The 19908-nt window shown below is 33.9% G+C and overlaps 2 protein-coding genes and 1 non-coding gene across 8 annotated transcripts; all 3 read right to left on the reverse strand.

Annotated features, from left to right (window-relative positions):
* Positions 1-3270: 3270 nt before the first annotated feature.
* Positions 3271-11804, reverse strand: LOC103500204 (uncharacterized). 4 transcript variants are annotated; one of them, XR_007824283.1, is made up of 10 exons: positions 11655-11804; positions 9872-11546; positions 9471-9697; positions 9059-9391; positions 8354-8600; positions 7359-7487; positions 4675-4890; positions 4270-4393; positions 3741-4041; positions 3271-3577 (listed from the first exon to the last, which is right to left on the reverse strand). XR_007824283.1 is itself a non-coding variant. In XM_051090891.1 (10 exons), exons 3-10 carry the CDS (start codon positions 11423-11425, stop codon positions 3803-3805), a joined length of 3069 nt encoding a protein of 1022 aa, XP_050946848.1. In that variant the 5' UTR covers position 11426; positions 11523-11546; positions 11655-11737; the 3' UTR covers positions 3271-3802. The 4 variants fall into 4 exon arrangements, 2 of the variants coding, with proteins under 2 accessions (XP_050946848.1, XP_050946849.1); XR_007824284.1 differs by having other exon boundaries at positions 9872-11426; positions 11655-11727; XM_051090891.1 differs by having other exon boundaries at positions 3271-4041; positions 9872-11426; positions 11523-11546; positions 11655-11737.
* A 1192-nt stretch (positions 11805-12996) lies between these two features.
* Positions 12997-13068, reverse strand: TRNAK-UUU (transfer RNA lysine (anticodon UUU)). Its single transcript has one exon. It is a non-coding gene; the product is annotated as a tRNA-Lys (tRNA).
* A 1520-nt stretch (positions 13069-14588) lies between these two features.
* Positions 14589-19908, reverse strand: LOC103500205 (serine/arginine-rich SC35-like splicing factor SCL30). Of its 3 annotated transcripts, XM_051091407.1 has the most exons (9): positions 19561-19707; positions 19327-19449; positions 19063-19246; positions 18836-18913; positions 17140-17301; positions 16752-16789; positions 15459-15537; positions 15192-15377; positions 14589-14916 (listed from the first exon to the last, which is right to left on the reverse strand). In XM_051091407.1, the coding sequence occupies exons 3-9, from the start codon at positions 19236-19238 to the stop codon at positions 14793-14795; spliced, it is 843 nt and encodes a 280-aa protein (XP_050947364.1). In that variant the 5' UTR covers positions 19239-19246; positions 19327-19449; positions 19561-19707; the 3' UTR covers positions 14589-14792. The 3 variants fall into 3 exon arrangements, with proteins under 3 accessions (XP_050947364.1, XP_008461655.2, XP_008461657.2); XM_008463433.3 differs by lacking the exons at positions 19327-19449; positions 19561-19707 and adding an exon at positions 19761-19908; XM_008463435.3 differs by lacking the exon at positions 19327-19449 and having other exon boundaries at positions 19561-19751.

The following is a 19908-nucleotide window of genomic DNA, read 5'->3' on the forward strand; positions in this document are numbered from 1 at the left end:
CATTTTATTTTTACTATCAAACAAATCAAATCACAACCCCTAAAATTAATAATTAATCACGAATTTACTTTTAACAAGTTATTAAAACAAAGAAATCTTTTTTTTCAAAAAACGATAGTTTGAACGGCTCGAATTTTCTTTTATGAATATTTTCAAAAGCAAAAGACGAGAGAGACGAAGAAGAAAAAGGAAAATAAAGAAAAAGAGAAGGACACCCTTCAAAAAGAAGGGGAACTATATTGATTGATTCAAAGAAAAGTGGCTTTACCCTTCCATGCAATCAGCCAAAGCTACAACCACTTTTAATCCAAATTCCAAAGTATTATTGAATGTGAAACCCCATATGTTCAATAAAGAAATGTCCTATTCTTTGATTTAAAATTTTGCCTTACTTTAGTCTAGATTTTGACACCCCCTTCTTAATCATCCTTTAATCTTTTTTTTACTTCAAATATAATAATATTTATTGAATTATAGAAACTTTTGTTTCTAGCCTCAAATTGTGGGATTTAGTGCATAATTAATTAAAACCCCATATATGGATCAAGATTAGGTATGAAAGAGAGAAGAAAAAGATTTATATCAATTAATTATTTATGATTATTACTTCTACTATTTGATCCCAAATGCTATCCATCTCACTAATCACAAGACTAAGCTTGACCCACTTTGAGAAGTAAATCCAATTCTAATACGACACTTAGTACGATATTATCATAATCAATTACTATATATCATTACAATAAGCTTTTTATTTTATTTTTTAATTGGAAAAGGAAAACAGCAAATGTGTTTGTTGTCCCATGTTTTCTGACAAAACTTGCAGCAAGATTAATATATAATTTTGCAATAGATATAGTGTTTCCAACTCAGAAAATATCATTAGAAAAAATATATCGTTGGGAAAGAGAAATTAATATTGTGGACTTTGAAAGACAGAAATTTGTGTTTGTTGTCAAAATTTGGAGATATAAGCAAAGTTGTAATCAAATACAAAGTCTTTTTCTTTTTTATTTTTATTTTGCTTTTTATGTTTGTTGGAGTACACAAGGAAGGAAGGAAAAATGTGTCTTTATACAATTTGGTTTCATTGCAAGCTGATGAAGATGATGAGTGGAGAACACTTGGGTTTATTTTTGTATCAATCTCTAATTAAATCATCTTTCTCACAAAGGTATACTTTTGCAAGAAATTAAATAAAAATCAAAATACTTAATGACTTGGTGATACATTAATATACATAGTTCGATTATTTTGATTAGAACCACGTAATTTTGCATTCTTCCTAACCTTCAATCAATGCTAGGAAGCTCATGATTTGATGTTTTATTTACTCTTGGATGGGTTCTTTTCACTTTTTCTTCGTGGTACTACTTTACTATTGGGCACGTGGGAGTATTTATAGCCTTACAAAGTCGTCCTTACTAATTAACAAATGACTCATATGCTATCGCTCCAGAAAAAAAAAAACTATATTGATTCTCTCTCGGTTGATAGGATTGTAATTATTGGATTGGGTTGGCTGTATTATAATAGTGGGCGTTTGAACTTCATGTTCTATCTCTCAATTTTTCAAGAATTTTTTTTTTTTTTTTATCCTTTTGAACATTTGAAAAGTGACTATTTTTACTAAAAGTCGAGATCAAGAGGTACACTCAGACATCTCAACTAAATTGATACATTCTTAGCACCTACATTTCGATTCCAAAAGTGATGAATGGACATAAACATGTGTACAAAGAGGAGATTAGTACAAAAAATAAGAAACTAGAGAAAAGTCTTCCAATCTAACGACTTGATGGACGTTTATAATCTCGAAGTTCTCAAAAAGTAAATTATTTAGCAATTTTTCTAGTTACGTATTTGCCAAACAATGTCCACTAATCATACCCAAAATGCTCATCCTTGACTTACCTTTGTCAACAACTAGCCTTTATGAATGACATCATTTTTATTGGTTTTGTTTTCGTTGAAGTTAAAACTCACTTTCATCTCAACTTTTTAAGATTTATTTTCTTTATTTCGATCGTCTATTGAAAATTATCTTAGTTCTTACAATACGTTTTACAACCTATACACTCACCTGATACTCTTTTTAGCGTGTTAATATGTACAAACACATACATACTTCGTTGTCCATTTGTCTAAAACAAAATTAAAAGTTAAGAGTAAAAGACACTAAAGCTTATGTTTACAAAAGGTATGCCTATACTTCGTCATATTACTTGTACTAAGGTTATTTTATTTTTAAACACTATATATGTTCAAAAGTAGTCAAAAAAAAAGTTAATGTTTTCAATGATATATAATAAATGATTAAAAAAATCATTAATAATATATTAATAAGTTATTGTCTTTTTAAGAAATAAATTATTGTTATTATTAAAGTTGATGGTAAATTCATTATTACATACAAATGAGTGATTGTTTTTAATAGGCCAAAAATGATGGTGGTGGAAATGAGTGGCCACACCAAAGCCCAGACTTGAAGTAGTTATAAGTTCTGAGGTCATTGTTAGCCACAAAAATTAAAATTGTAACCACTAATGGAAGGATTAAGACTCTGTCAAATTGTATTGATTCACATATCAAGCTTTTTTTTTTTTTCTTTTCTTTCTTTCTTTTTTGGAACTAAACAAAATTATTATTCCCCCACTTCACAAATTATTAAAAATATATATATATATATATATATATATATATAAAACACTCAAGACTAAAATAGAACAATCACCCAAGTATTTTTTTTACAAGAAAGTCTTGTTATCTAATGACATTGAAATAAAAAATATATATATTAATAAAAATAAACACAAACAAACTTGTTATCTTGATTAGTATTTTTATCAGTTTTTCTCCACCATTCCTGATATGACTTTAATTAAAAGTAATCAAATAATTTTCTTTAAAAAAACATATATATATATATATAAAGATGAAGATTTTAATATTGTTTTTTTGGGTGAAAAAGAAAGAGAAATCTTTTTCCTTTAAATCATACATCACAAAAAATGAGATGTACATGACATTGGCAGTCATATCATTCTCACCCTCTTTTTCCTTTTTGAGAAATGTAATATCATTCTCACTTAAACACCTTTAACTACAAAATTACCATATATACAAATTAGCTTCCAACTTTAATATAGTAATGGGAGCTTTATCTAGCAACATTATTGTAATGTCAATTCAATAACAACAATATATAGTCAACAAAAGCATGATCCACATTCAAACAATTTCAAAACCCTTCAATTTTCAACAAATAAATGAGAATAAGAGAGTTTCCTTCCATAGAGAAACGACATTAAAGTATAATTGAAAGAGTGTAGCATCGAGATTTGAGATCAAATTATACATAATCGGACCACTTGTGAAGAAAACAAAAACAAAGACTACTTTCATTGGTGAGTGAGTGGAAAACTGTGCAGATTAGTCTTTCTGCAATTATTGAACAAAGTATATCCAATCTTCTATTAATCCAACCACAAAAAAGCTATTATCATCGACATATCAACGTCAAAAAAAAGGAAATCTCAATTAAAAAATGGTCTTAGTGGATGATGCTCGCATCAAACTGCATGCAAAAATCAAGGGATAGGTAATCAGACCACTAAAACTTCAGCTTTTTAAGGTTTGTTCATCCTCGTGATTTTTTTTTCTTTTTTTTTTTTCTTTTTGTGTTTGTGTGTGTGTGTGTGTGTGTGGGGGGGGGGGGGGGGGGGGGAAGAGGAGCTTACCATTGCTGGAATGTTTAGGATTATTCTGGAGAAATTCCAAAGTTATAGAACTAAGAATGTGTTCAGAAGCCGTTATTGATAGGTTCAGGCTGTAATGCTTTCTTCACCAGCTCAGTTTGTTCCTTTACGTGAACAGTATAGAATCCAGTGGCAGTAGAGGCTGACGGAGCACGACCAACATATTTAATGTCTTCTGATGTGCCTCTTCCAAGAGCCCTCATGGCAGTGGCAAGACGGGGAGAAATGTAGGTAAATGCGCCCATGTTCATCGGTTCCTCCTGACACCAGACGACCTCGGCATCTTGAAAAGCAAAAAAATTCAAGTTACTGTAATATTAGATGTCACCATAAAAAAAAAGAACATGAGAAGAAAAGATTTAGGGAAATTTGCTTATAAGAAGTTTTTCCAGAACCGTAGAAGCCTAGAATGATGTGATACCATGTTAAATGATTGAATACCATGTTGAATAGTCAAATAATTGAATAATTGAATTACAACTACGAATTATTGGATAACTGAATTACATACTTGGATATCGCTTCAGCTCCCGCTGGATGAGGTCGTAAGGAAAGGGGCAAAGTTGTTCGACCCTACATATAGCAACGTCTTTTCCATCCGTTTTTGTTCGCTCGTCATCAAGCTCATAGTAAATCTATAAACAACGCAAGCATACATTTCAACAATTACTAAAATCTTAGAAGTGAAACACAAACCCAATTTCTGGGGGCTGAATAGAAAGATTGCATAGACCAGTCAATAATGAATATGGAATATGACGGGCCAATTCGTACTAGGCTACTAGCATAGTTGCAAGAGAATATCATAACTCACTTATGTAAGACATTTCAGTTAGTAAAAAAGATTAATCCAGCCTTTAATACATTTAGAAAAAATTAAGTAGCAGTAAGAGAAGATAAGATAGTGGATGCTAACCTTTCCAGAGCAAAGAACTAGACGTCTAATACCCTCTTCATGATCAGAGTGATTGTTCTGGTCCTTTATGAGGCGCTTAAATCTGGTTCCCTGCTTGTCAAAGCCTGGATGACCTTGAACATCATCAAACTCGGACAAATTAGACTTGCAATCTTTGTGTCGAAGAAGATTCTTAGGTGCCATCACAACTAGGGGCTTACGGAACTCCCTGTGAATCTGCGGATAAAATATATACAAAAGAAAATTAGGATATTAATGAAGTTATAATTGATTGGAAAGCAGTTCCAAAATCAAAAGCTTTAAAGGTTTGAGAATTGCTAATCTTACGGCAGAACCAAACTCACCTTGGTAACAAACAAGGGCTTCTTGAGTTTCTCCGATTTATCGTTCTCTTCGGTTCTTTTATAATTATAACAAGTGTAGATTTTGCCATAATGGCTGAAACTCTAAGCTTTCTCTCAAATATGATTCACATTGTAGTCCTGGGAAACCTATCTCTTAAGGTTACATTTTTTTCTTTTCTCCCCATTTGGAACTTTTAGTTAGACGATACCATCTTCATTTCCGTAAGGGTTCTTGACCTGGTTTTTCTGTAAGTCTCTAGTTTAATACTCACTTAATGTGGGGGTCTCCTCACCTTGGCCAAGGGTGATACTTGTTTTCCTTCTATATATCCATTTCACTATTTATTTTATTTGGTTGGAGCAACCTTTGTACTTTTTAAAATAATATTCTCCTTATGAGTTCTTTTGTAGAAATATACAGCGTACAGCACATCGTGATAGGTATTGGCAGTGCAGAAATATTAGGCGTGTATTAGTAATTGGCCAAATAATTTGTTAGGTAAGTTGGTTATATATACAGTGAGTTGGGCATGGTGAAGATGAGCAATATTTTGGACATATGAAGGCTTAAGAGTATCTCAAGATTGGGAGGGTCCAAGTATCTCGAACACGGTTTATTTTTTATTTTCATTATTGTTTATCTTTCAATATATTTGGGTTTCTATCACACCACTTCTTGGTAGTGTTTTAACTTTTAACTATATTATTAAAGCTCTTCGTTAGTTTTTGTGGATGTAGTTACCTCTTCTTTAGTTTCTTGTGGGCAGATTTCCCTCTCCTTTTAGTTTTTATTTCAGCAATTGTCCTATCGGTCCTTTTATAGTTTCCAACATTTTGCAACATATAACGAATCACAGCATTGATTCCAGAAAAGGATTACAACACGGGAGGGGGGGGGTGAGGAAAGGAACATCCCTGCCCAGAAATAAATAGAATAAAAAATAATTAACACACCCTGACAGGAGGCTGTGTACTTTACGACTTCAAGTGAATCGCCAAAAACTTTGTGTATGAATTATGAACAAAAATCATGTTCTCTCTCACAATTTGAAGAGCACAACAGAAAGTTTCGACAAAGGACTCAAGCTTCTCCATGCAACGCCAACCAAATAGGCTTCAAAGAGAAGAGGTTCCTTTTACGATTGATTTTGAAGAAAGCTTACAACAATGTGTGATAAGAAGATAATTGGCACTGATTAGCTAAAGCATAGAACAAGTAACTTTCAAGCTAAATTTTCAACTTTTAATGACAAGCTGAAACTTCAAGAGTCACTTGAATACCCAAGGGTCATAATGAATCTAGAAATTTAGATCGATTCACATCTTTAATGCATTTTAGATTCATTCACATTTTTAAAGGGTATAAAATTAAATGTTTTGTCCTTTCATATAACATTTTCATTAGTATAAATAGGGTTGTAGTTTCCACATTTGAAAAGACAACTTGAATTTGAATGAAATTTTCTCATAGAGTGTTATCTCTCAAGCTTTATGCTTTTCTTTATATTTTTGTGTTAGAATGCGTGTTTAGGACTTTCAATCTAGTTTGATCAATTAAATTGTGAAGAGTTCGAAATCTTAAAGTTAGGAACAAGTTATGCTTTACTCTTGATCTTTGATCAATCTTTCCAAGCCAAAATATGTTTAACTAATTGTTTAATCGGGTTATTCTTATTACTGTTGTGGGGTTCACCTAGAATAAGGGGAGTTCTCAAACGTGATTGAGGTAGTTCCGTTTATCAATCTGGTTTGAGACTTTCTTGACAAGCTCCTGTTGAAGAAAGTTTAGAACTTGGGTCAGGAGCTGTCTTCAGCTTGTGAATTTTTCCATTTAGGCCTAGGTAGAGGTTCTGGCCAAAGATTTTACTATCACTTTTGCTACCTGTACATTAATGAGGAAGTTTCTAATATGTTTTTTAAGTTCAAGGACGCCTCATCCTCCTCTTATTCTTCCATCTTGAAACATTCTATTTTGTGTTAAAATAATAATAATAATAATAATAATAATAATAATAATAAGGAAAATTATTGAAAATGGCAAAACTCCTCAAAATATTTACAAAATATAGCAAAGCATCATATTTTATCTACGATAGACACTGATAGACATCAATATCTATTAAATGCACAGATAGACATCAATATCTATTAAATGCACAGATAGACACTGACAGAACTCTATCAATGTCTATCATTAATAGAATCTGAAAGTTTACTATATTCTATAAATATTTTGATTCATTACACTATATTTGAATATGCCCCTAATAATAATAATAATAAATAAATAACAATGACAATAAAGGCGACTAATATCATCAACCAAAAACTAGCACTAACCTGTCTCCGAAGAACATGGAAATAGTTGGCGGGAGTGGTAACATTCACAACTTGCCAGTTGCATTCCTGAATTTGCTTTCTAAGGGTAGAATCCATCTCCGGAATAACAAAAGGGTTATCGTCACTCATCTGCCATAGATTATGAAATTTTTTCTTATTCAAGAGCCCAGTGAATTGTACACTACATTAGAACCTGGACAAACATTCTCAGCCAAGATTCCAACGTAATCCATTTCAATTTCCAAATTCCAATAGTATAGGCAACTATAATTAAACACAGTTGATTGAAACCCTGGCAGCAAAAGCCTAGAAAGGAGAAATACGTACAAATTCTGATCAACAGAAACCAAATTAAATTAGGCAACCCAGTGTCATGTCGAGCTCCTCATTCAAACCATTTATGTTAGTCATAGAATTTTTTGAACTTGAAACAGGAATATAAGCTCATTTATTAGAAAATAAATTAATTTAATCTTTTAAAAAAAACCCTTAAAGATAAATGCAGTGTATTCAAGCACACCTCAGAAAAGTATCCTTATTATAGTGCGCAAGAATTAAGGAACATTTCTCTAAACTATCTTCCAAGAGCTCTAATTTAAAATTTCCCATTATCTTATGGCGCTTTATACAACAATTTTTCTTAAATAAATTTACTGTCGTACACTTGAAAGAATTCCTTTGATTTCCTATGCATCTCACCCTTATGCCTGAGAGCGCACTGTAATTGTGCTTTAAATTTATATCGCAGAGCATATAACTAGATAGAAATAAAATGTTTCAACATTTCTCTAAACTAGCTTCTTCTATGAGAACCTTACATCTCGCATGTGTCCATCATCAAACCAATCAAGCAAGGACAAACAACCTAACAGTAAAAAGAAAACACTGGGCCAAGCACAAAAAGGAAAGATACAGACAGCGGAAGAAACTATTTTTCAATTTATTTCTTTTTGAAAAAAAAAAGGAAGAAGACAAAGAAGATCGTTGTTGGATACCTGAAGGAAACGTTCCAACCTTGCACTTGAATGTTCAGGGCCCTGGCCATCATAGCCATGAGGAAGCAGCACAACAAGCCCTGTCTGCCGCAGCCACTTTGCTTCACCACTGCTCAAGAATTGATCAAATATAACTTGAGCACCATTTGAAAAATCACCAAACTGGGCTTCCCATATTACCAATGAATTAGGATTTTCCATCGAATAACCCAACTCAAATCCAAGAACTCCAAACTCTGAAAGAGAACTGTTGGATAAGAAAAAAGAGAACTTGTAAGAGTAACCCTGTGCAATAAGGTAAACTGTACAACTCACAGAAGATTTCATAATCAGATTCCCTAAATTACAAAGCTCACAGATGACTGAAAAGGTAACACACTAACACATTAACGACACTAGCACTTTGGTGGAGTAACAGAGCCATCTGGATCAAACCCAAACTAATATGCTTCCATTGTTCTTCATGCAAAACTTGAAGATGCAGTTTACTCATCTCATTGGCTAACAACTCTAACCTAAGGAGGTACCCTAATGACTATTCAATATGAACAACCAAAAGGAAAATTGTACATGGAAATTGAATTATGAGAGGAGATCATAAAAAGCATACTGTGAGTAGGAAGAGGAATTAATACAATGAATTCAAAAGCGTCAAACCTCTCTTGTCTGAATATATGGGCAAAAAGGAATTGTAATCAACTTTACCTGTTGCTTACAGTGAACATCTCCTCGTTCTGATTCATGATAACATGGTCCAGAGGACAGTAGATCGCCCCCGTTTCTTGATCATGCACAACAGAATGTCGATGACTAAAGGTACCTCTCTCAACATCTTGGCCGCTCAATCTGACGTGGTTACCTTCCACAAGCAAAGTGGCAAAAGCAAGGGCTTCACCAAGTGCCCAGTCAATGCCCTCTCCTGTTTCAATCATTTGTGCTCTTTGTTCATAAACTTTTTTGACTGCTCTGTGAGGCTTGAAATTTTCTGGAAATACAGTAATTGCTTTTCCAACATTCTTTAGTATCTCTGGTTTAACTCTGCAAAATTGATCAGAGTATAAATTTCGGTACTAAAGTATAACATATGAAGAGAATCAAATAATAAAATTTATCATACCCAGTGTTCCGAACTCTTGAGATCTGTTCAGGAGACTTGAAACCAGACCAATATGCCGAAAGCCAGTCTCTTCTCTTCGGAACATAATCTTTGCTCGCCAAAAATTCTTCATTAAGGATTTTATTGACCTTATCACGTATTTTATTGATATCCTCCTGACTCACCTGCCCAGATTCTAAGAGTTTTTTCTGGTAGATCTCAAGAGATGAAGGATGATTCCTGATGACCTGTTCTCAATCAGCTCAGTAGTCAGTAATAGATCACTAAGAGTATACAAATTAATACATGAATACAGCACCAAAGTTTTGAGAATTAATGTAACTAACTGAAGGCACAGAAAGAAGAATATTCCGCAATATTCATATCCAAAAGCATTATTAAAACTAGAAGTAAATATGTACCTGATACATCTTAGGTTGTGTGAACGATGGCTCATCAATCTCATTGTGTCCGAACCGACGATAACAAACCAGATCAACAACTACATCTGAATGAAAGGTTTGGCGCCACTCTGCAGCAAGCTCACAAACATGGACAACAGCTTCCATGTCATCGCCATTTACATGCAAAATAGGAGCATCCAAAGCTTTGGCAACATCAGTGCAATATTGTGATGATCTTCCAGCCCTAGGATCAGTAGTAAAAGCGACTTGATTATTCACGACAATGTGGATTGTTCCTCCAGTGGTGTAGTTAGGAAGAGCACTAAGATGAAGAGTTTCATACACCACACCTTGTCCTGCAAAGCTACCATCACCATGAATCAAAATGCCCATATTCTTGATCCTTTCAATGTCATTGGAGTAATATTGCTTTGCTCTAGTTTTCCCAACAACAACTGGATCAACAGCTTCCAAATGACTTGGATTTGCAACCAAAGAAAGATGAATATGTTTTCCACCCCTAGTCGGTCGATCATAGGAAGTACCCAAGTGATATTTGACATCACCAGTTCCTGTGTAAAGTCCAACTTCATCCACAGGCTTCGTACCACCACTAAACTCACTAAAGATCTGTCTAAGAGGCTTCCGAACAACATTACCCAAAACATTTAATCTTCCTCGGTGAGGCATTCCAATAACAATGCTCTCAACTCCAAGATCTGCAGCCCTGTCAAACATCTCCTTCATCCCTGGAATCAAAGTCTCACCACCTTCAAGCCCAAATCTTTTTGCTGTGGTCCACTTAGTGGCTAAGAAGTTCTCAAACTGTGTGCTCCATATAAGGCGATCAAGAATCACCTCTCGGCGCTGCCGATTGTACTGCATTGGTGTTGGGGTCTCAATCTTGTCTCTCAACCAGTTACATTTGTTACGATCTGCAATATGCATATATTCATATCCAACACTCCCACAGTAAGCTTGCTCAAGACGGGTCAAAATTGATCTGAGAGTCTGCACTGGACGATTTTCTGATAAAAATCCAGCCATCCTCCACACACCAAGAAAGAATTCCCTATCAAGATCAGCATCTGTAAATCCATAAAGGGCAGGATCCAAATCATCCGGGATTTCTCTTTCTTCCAAACTCAAAGGATCCAACTTGGCTTTCATGTGACCATTAACCTGGTAAGCCCTAACAAGCAACAACAAACGCATACTCTCTTGAATTGTCTGCCCTGAAATACCAGGAGACGTTGCCGCCTGACCCACAAAATTCCTGAAGAAATTATCCCAAGACTCATCAACACTGTTGGGGTCAGCCTCCCAAGCCCTTTGAAGCTCCTCCAAATACACACTGCTCGTCCCATCCAGAAAGCTATCAGTTAGCTTCGAAAGAGGAACAGGGCGAGGCACTGGCGCAGATTGTGCTTTGGGCTTAAAAACCGTGGTGTGAAAATATCGATTCTGAGATGAAATAATACGTGATCTCGCAGCATAAGATCCTCCCCCTTGTGCTAAAGTTCTCCTAATGGCAATCTTCGCCAAAGCAGAACCAGCTCTAAACAACCCCATTCTTACAAATCAAAACTACCCAAATCAGATAAGGACAAAAGAAAAGAGAAAACTGTTGAAAATCAATATTTCTCAGACTTTATACTCAATCACATACATCTGCAGCTTCCAGTAGACAACTCTGTAAGGAGTCGGATGAAAACAAATAAGAAGAAACAAGAACAGAAAGGAATGAAAAAGCAGTTGTTAAGATTAGAAATGAAGATTTAAAGAAAGATTTATAACATACCGAAATGGCGAAGACAAATGATTCGAAACCCTCAAATCGCCGTAAAGCGATACTGCCTTGTCTTGGCTTCAGACCGAAACAGCCCAGCTGATCTTTCTTCTTATTCCTCTTCTATATATTTTCTTTTTTTTCTTTTTAATTTAATGTCTTTTTATTTCTTTTCTTATTTATTATTATTATTATTATTATTATTATTATTATTATTATTATTATTATTAGTAATGAATTAATTCCTATTTATTTTATTTTATTTTATTTTATTTTATTTCTTCTTCGGCGTTCCGTTCCGTTCCGTTGAATTTTTATTATTAGTTTTTCAATATTGCGTGGGAGTGGGTCCCAGGTCCTATTTTGTAGCGGTGACCTGCACCTAAATTTCCAACAAAGACATATTTTCCTTCTTTTTCTCTTACACCCAAAGTGACTAATTATTACTTCAAACAATATAAATTTGGATAATCTACCACATTTCTCTTGTTTTTATGGAATCTTCTAATTACCTTAATACACATATGGAATACTCCCACTCTTTAATTATAATATACATATATTGGCATGGAAATTCAGACCTATCCTTTTGCTCTTTGCTCCTCCTTTTACCAAATATAATTAACTAACCTTTATAAATTCAATTTATAAACAATCGGATCGTTATAAAATGCAAACAACATTTTATCACCTAACACCCCATGTGATTAACCATGAAAGTCTACGTCCTTCTACTTTATTTAACCGATTCTCTTCGATAATTATTCATACATTTTATTAAACTTTTGTTATTAGTCACGTACAAGAGCCGCTCAATTTATATGTAACCACCTCCATCACATCTCATTATCATAAATTTTTCTTATTTAAATTTTTTCAACAAATCACATATATATACTTAAAAGATTTTTATTTGATCAACAATGTACAAAGTATGAATTAAAATATAAAAGTAAAAAGTAAGTTAAAAAGAAATCTCGTAGCTTTATTTTATACATATTATGGATAGTTTACTATTTTATAGACTATTGACTTTCGAGTATTTTTTTTCATTATAATTGAGGTGGGTTAAGGAAAAGGTTACAATTTAGTTGCGAGAAAATATTTATGTTATTAAATTGATTTTAAACAATTTAATTATCCTTTTCAATACATGGAATAAGTAAGATTAAAGAAAAGAAAATACTAAATTTAATAGTTGACATTTTAACAACTGACTTTTTTAAAAAAAAGAAAATAAAAGAAAGTTGAGACTTTTTTTAATTTTATTGCCATGAAAACTTCTTTAAAGGAAATAGACACTTCAATGTTATATAAGAAAAGAAAAATGAAAAATATAAGATGTAATTATTTTCGCCGTCTGTGGGGATCGAACCCACGACCACGTGGTTAAAAGCCACGCGCTCTACCACTGAGCTAAGACGGCTTGGTTGAATATTGGAGAAAATTAAATTTTATTAGATAAGTCTTAAGAATTCTTTAAGGAAACAAGAAAAAGAATAGGTCTAGAAGAGATCTTTAAATAAGTGGCAACTATCCTACTACATTGAATTGAACCTATTCAACAAAAGCACAATTAAACTAAAATAAAATACATATCGTCGATTAAAAGGTCATAGGTTCAAACCCTTTTTTTTATCTTAAAATTATATAGTTGGATAAAAAGGAAAAATAAATTATTGTAAATGATAAAATTGTTAAAAAAAAATATTTAGAATTTTCAAATTCATCGATAGAATTTAAAATTTCATTGTATTTTATAGATATTTTAGTTTATTCTATCATATTTGAAAATGACAAGAAACAAATAAATAGAATAGATTTAATCATGAAATCTAAAAAACCGTTCATTAAGATTTTTAAAAAATAAACAATAACAATAATGATGATGTTGATGAGAGTAGGAAGAGAACAGCCCCAAACTAATATAAAATCGTTTTAATAGTTTATGGTATTTCTAATTACAAATGGAGATAAGAGTAATGTATGTAAGGTAAGAACTGCCCCCACTATAGAAACCCATTCTTATATTTTTGGTATTTCCACTTTCAATTGGAAATAGGAGTAATGGAGTAGATAAAATTTATTCTTATTTTCTTTTTTATATATATATAAAAAAGACAAATGTGGACAATTTGTGGTAAGTTTATTAAAGGCTAAATATTGCATACAAGTATATGAATATAATGATAGTAATTCAAGGGACAAACTATAATCACCCTCCATTTTCAAATTTGTGAAAGACTGTATTTAGTTACTTAATTATAAAAATTCCATTATTAAATGTGGGTTAAAAAAAATGTAGTGGATGAAAATAAAATCGTTAAATCTATGGTAAAAGGGTGAGAAAGGTACTCAAATGTTGGAGAGAGTGTTCAGGGACTTTGAGCTTATCTTTCTCAAGGGGTGGAGTAGTGTCCTAATCTAAAAATTCTTTAAGTTTTCATAGTATTTGGTATCTAAATAAACACTTAATCAAATACTTAGAAGTGTTACCACTTGTGTATATATTACTTGTAAAATGAAATGATTATATTTCTTTCCAAAAAAATAAGTTGCAACAGCATTCTTAGTTTAGCAAAAATGTTTCGAAATAGCGACTAGAATAGAAATTTGTTTAAATTTTATATGAAATTCAAGAACCAAAACAGTAGCAACGACCCAAACAAAAAGTGCGATACAAAAACGGTATCACTCCATTCAAAGAGTTTTTGAAACATTCCCAAGATAAAAAAAAAATAAAATAAAATAAAAGGAGAAACATTGCAACTTCTAAAAGAAGCCTTAAATCATATTTTTCCTAACAAATTCAACCAAGTCAAGATGGTCGAGAGTAAACCTGTAGAGATCAAAATTTTCAAGTCGATAGCACGTTGGGAATGAGAGGGGCCATGGTTTCATCGATGATGCTAATGAATAATGAGATAGGCAGAGAAACAGATAGCATTGGTATCCAGAAAAGTAGCATAATATTTTTTAAACTTCAAATGAGAGCAAATAAGATTCCCCGGTCTAGAAAATCCCAACACGCCCAAGAACATCTTACAAAATACAATCTAAAAACTTCTCCTGGATAGTGGATAATAACAAATGTTTTATATTAGAAAAGATGGTTTACATCATCTACTGTCATATTTTCTCAAAGAAAAATCATCTACCGTGTCTGGGGGACGCATCAGCAGAGCGGGATCGGGACCCCGATGGGGATCTTGATGTTCTACCAGGAGACGACCTCCAATTACCTCGTGCATCCTCCCCTTCAAATCCAGACTTGCTAAAAGAAGCGAAAATGGATCGACGTATAAATAAAACCGAATAGAACATATTTCTAAACGAGCACAGTAAACAAATATGATGAAGTATATGATTTAAAAAAAATGAAAAACACCAAAAATAGTCTCATGTTCAAGGTGCTGCCAGAAAAGCAATGAAGTCAAAATTGCAAAATGGCTGAAATTATGGGAAAATGTCATGTTGCCAACAAGAACATGAAAGGAACCACACAGTCAGGCAGGTACTCAAAATTCATCAGTAAATCATACAACTTACTCATGATATCCATTTCCATTCTGATCGTGCTCATCAGCATTATCATAACCAGGAGAATATACTTGTCGGCTCCTCTCAACATCTCGCTCACGAGGAGCACCTCTAGGTGATTCAGGGTACTCTGCGTGCCTTCTACCAGGGGAAACAGAATAGTCGCCTCGCCACCTCGGAGCTGGAGAGTAAGACCTGACAATTTCTCTTATGGCATATTTACAACTATCTGGAGCATTAATAAATGTGAACCAGGTGTTTTAAATAGAAGATTACCTTGATCGGTATCTACTTCTTGAACCCGAAGGATGGCGAGGGGAGCGTGATCTGGATACTGAACGAGATCTTGAACGTCCTATATGAACCCCAACAAAAAAAAAATCAAATCAAATGAACAACTACTGCCTGAAACCAGGTTTGATCATTGAATACAAAAATCCAAAATGGCCATATTTTGTCCAGTACAATAATTAAGGATTGGTTTGATTCCGAGCATGAATGTGTAATTTTTTTAGAAGAAGCTGAAGTATGTGCACTTGAAATTTAGTAAGAAATTGAAGCCTACAATACCACAAACAAATAAATGCACAGACTACAGAAGAGGTTCGTTTTTAATTTTAGCAATTAAACTGCACACTCAAAATTTCATAACAAAGGAGTTGACGTTATGCTAAGTTGAGACACACACACTCACTTAAGGAACCCAATAAACCCAAAAGGAATTATTATATGTTTATATTTGAACCTAATAAAAGAAGTTGCATGTTGAAAAAAAGGTTCAGAGCCGAGGACCAAATAAGGAAAGAATGATTCTAGTAAAAGGACAATTTAAATACCATAATTCATCTGTCTGCATGTGAAACTACTAAGATCATTGCACAAAAAATAAAATAAAGAGTCCATCTAAATGATATATAAAACCATTTAACTGAGAGCTTGCAAATAAATACAACAATCTTAGGTCTCAAGAAAAGTCAAATAAGAATACACGTGCATCTTAGAAATAATTCCCATATGCTACTGCTTCAAGCTGTAATGTCCAACAGTTCCATAACAAGTAGTAATCTGTGAGCCCCCCACCCACCCACACACACACACACACAAGAAGACATATTCTAGAAGTAAATCAGGAAATTCGAACACTGGCTGTTAGTTTGTGGGTTAGTGAGGTGTGCCAGGTTTATTTGTGAAGGGCAGGTTGATTATGCGGGGTTTTGGTGGGGTGGGGCAACTCTCTTGGTTAACTATCTTTCTGTTTCTGATATGTTCTACTTCTAGCTAACTGGTGTTTTCAACCTTTTCCTTATTCCTGCTAATAGAACGGTGTCATTGCCCTTGAAATTGTTGTGATGTGCTCTTTACTAAACTTTGCAGGTAACATTGTGAGGGAAGAACCATACATGATGCTAGACTTCTTGAACAGTTAAAAAACTTTACCATGAACTAGAAATTGAGAATTAGAATATAAGAGGACTTCTCACTTTTTTATGTTGGGGTTTTCACTTAACTAAAAAAGCTATTTAAAGATAAGGTTAGTAAAATTTGAAGAGAGACTGATTGTACCCATACCATAATGAGAACGGCGTCCACCGTAGCCAGATGGTCCCCTGCAAAGAGGAAAAAAGGGAATAGTAAAAAACATGTAACTTGCAACTAATAAAAGGCTGTTAGCCACTATATACAGAGAATGGAAAGAACTGAGAGTTTTAGATTGATTTTGATCCACCCCACCCCACTAAATAAACATTATATAAGATATAGATGCTTGCAGCTTGGTTACAATACAGAAAAGAACTGAGACTTTTTACCGGATGAACAATAATGAGTATATTTCTTTAAGGCTCAAGCAAACAACCATGCAACTCAAACTTGAAAGTAGATGCAAGGGGGCGAATACTAAATTTGCTGTTCCCTGAAACCATTGAGAAAAAGAGGAAAATGAGAATAAACAAACTACCTTCTACTTCTTTGGCGCATCTGTTCTGGCCTCTTCCTCGACTCTGCAGCAAGGACCACAGTAATCTCCCTACCAGCAAATTTTTTCCCATTCATATGGTACTGAGCTTCAGAAGCCTCGTAAGGATCAACAAACTCCACAAATGCAAATCCTCGAGGCTCACTACAAAAGATTTAAGGAAAAAAAACAGAGATAAAAATAAGAAACCCATTCTGGATACAAATCTTGGGTAATAAGGGTGAATGACTACATTAATATACATTTTCATGGCTAAAAGGATTTGGGATGTCGTAAACTAAATAGCTTTCTTTTCATATCCAGCATTAACTTCAGACTGCTTTCATCAAAGCTGGGGCTGGAGTTACATAAAGCACAGCGAATTTCAAAGTTTAGTAGCTAACCTTATCTTTACAATCAAGCATGAAAGAGGCAAGTGACTTGAAAAATCTTCATATTCTTGTAACTATAAGCACTTCAATTCAACGTAACTTGACTTGACAAATCTTCATATTTCTTGATATAAGTAAACCAACAATTCATGAGTTGAAAATTCTTCACACACTTGGAACACATGAAGCACTTGAACAAACATTCCACAACCTTAAAACCTTCACCTTGTTGGCTTCAATTGCTCAAGAATATACCTTCCTCCTCATAAACTTCACATTTCTTGATATAATTACTTGAAACCAAAAATTTGTGACTATTCTTCAAACGCTTGGAAATGAAGCACTTGAACAAAGATTCCACAACTATGAAACCTTCAACTTGTTGGCTTCAATTGCTCAAGAATCAACCCTCTTCCTTATCAACTTCTATTGATGGGTGTGGTTATCTAATGTCTCCTCAGAGAGAGACACCCTCATTTCGATATTATTCTTTTCATTCTTGATGAGCTATATGTTAGGCGGTGGAAGGTAGTAGACCCTCATTAAAAGGGGCTTGGGCTTGTTTTAACTTCAAAGTTCTAACCAATATGCCCCCTGACAAAGCAGTTCAAAACACACTATGAAATGGGAATAAGATCCATCCAGAAAAAATAAGGTCCGGTGAAATTTCATTTGACATTGTTCATCCTCTTCATTCCCTGACTATGAATAACAAACTCAACTGGATGTTCCATACAATCTAAAAAAATTGTCTAAAAAAATTAGAACTCAGTTCAGTGCACATATTACACCCTCAAGAATTGATCAAGTTAAAAGGTAGTTGTAAAAGAGTCCCCCAACAGTTGCTTAAGAGTTTATTTCATCTTGCGTATGTAGGCACTTGAGAGTTCTTTCCAGAAAGAAGAAAAAGAAAATCAGGCATTTTTCTGACAATAGAATCTTGAAATGCAAATTAGAAAAGCTTTAAATGTGCTCTATATATTATGAATATGATCATGATTGACCTATATATGAAGCTTAGCACACGACTGAGAGCATCAAACAAGAGAAAGTAACAAGTTCTAACTCAAAAGGCTTGGCGTAATGCTTAACAAGTAAACCTAAAATTACCACCCGAACCCTGCATGAGGTTCATTTGATCAAATCTTAATGATGTGTCATTACCAAACTAACTCACAAGGAAAGTACAAGGAAAGTAGAAGTACACGTTCGCAAATCAGGTAGAATAACAGCTCGATAAATCCAACACATACCATGGATTGAGTGGAATGAATAACAAATAAGAAAAATAAACACAAGATGCTCACCCTGTGTAATAGTCCTTTGGAATATACACATCACGAACAAGTCCAAACCTCTCAAACGGCGCTCTAAGCTCCTCCGGCCTAAATGTACCATTACAACCAAAAGTCAAGTTCTTTAAATGCAGTGAAAGAAAACAATAAATTCATTAATTAGAAAAGTAGTAGTTAGTACTGAAACCTAAATTGGACAAAGCAATAAGGTAGCTGAAAAAAAGTGGTGAAATCCTGACCTGCAATCCATAGGAATATTTCTAACCAAAAGGCTACCATGAGGCTGTTCCCTTCGCCTTCCATACCCACCGCCACCGCCACCGCCACCACCATAACCCCTACCCGGGGGGCTTCTTCCACGACCACCATACCCTCTTCTTGGTGGACTATGGTATGGTGGACTGTATCTTCTCATGTTTCAACCTGTCCACAACAATGATCAGGTGAGGTCAGCAATTAAGATGCATATTGTCAACTTCCTACCAATTCAAACTAATTACTACCTAAATAGAATAGTAGTTAATCCAATGACACCCACTTATGATCCTAAACTGAAAAGGGGTTCTGACTGTTAAAACCCTAAGCTACACTTCATAGGCTCAGGTCTCACTGAAACTCTCAATTGCCTGCTACGATAAATGTTAAAAATGTTGAAGATTATAAACCCACACAAGATACATCCATATATATATTAAAAGGGAATCAAGAGGGTTCGACAAAAAGGGTCCTCTTATCACCTATTCTTTTCCCAATTCTTGACCTAAAGAAACGCAAAGAGATGATTCAAACTAAGAGTGAAGGGAAACAGCTAATTCGGAATGATCGAAACAAAGAAAGTAGCGGTAAACAACTATGGGTTTAGGGTTCGACCAAGAATAATCTAGATAAACATCTATAAACGAAATAGTGAATCCAGGTATCGTAAGTTCATAATTACCTGAAGGTAAGAGAATGAAGAGGAGAAAATGCGTAGAAAGACTCTTCCTTTGATCTGATTTTTGGGAACTCTCGAAGACTGCGATGCAAATATAGGGTTTGGATTTTTATAACGTTTGTTTGGTCGTGTTTTAAAAATTAAAGTTTAA

Source organism: Cucumis melo, chromosome 10 (genome assembly GCF_025177605.1).
Source record: "Cucumis melo cultivar AY chromosome 10, USDA_Cmelo_AY_1.0, whole genome shotgun sequence".
NCBI classification, from domain to species: Eukaryota; Viridiplantae; Streptophyta; class Magnoliopsida; order Cucurbitales; family Cucurbitaceae; genus Cucumis; species Cucumis melo.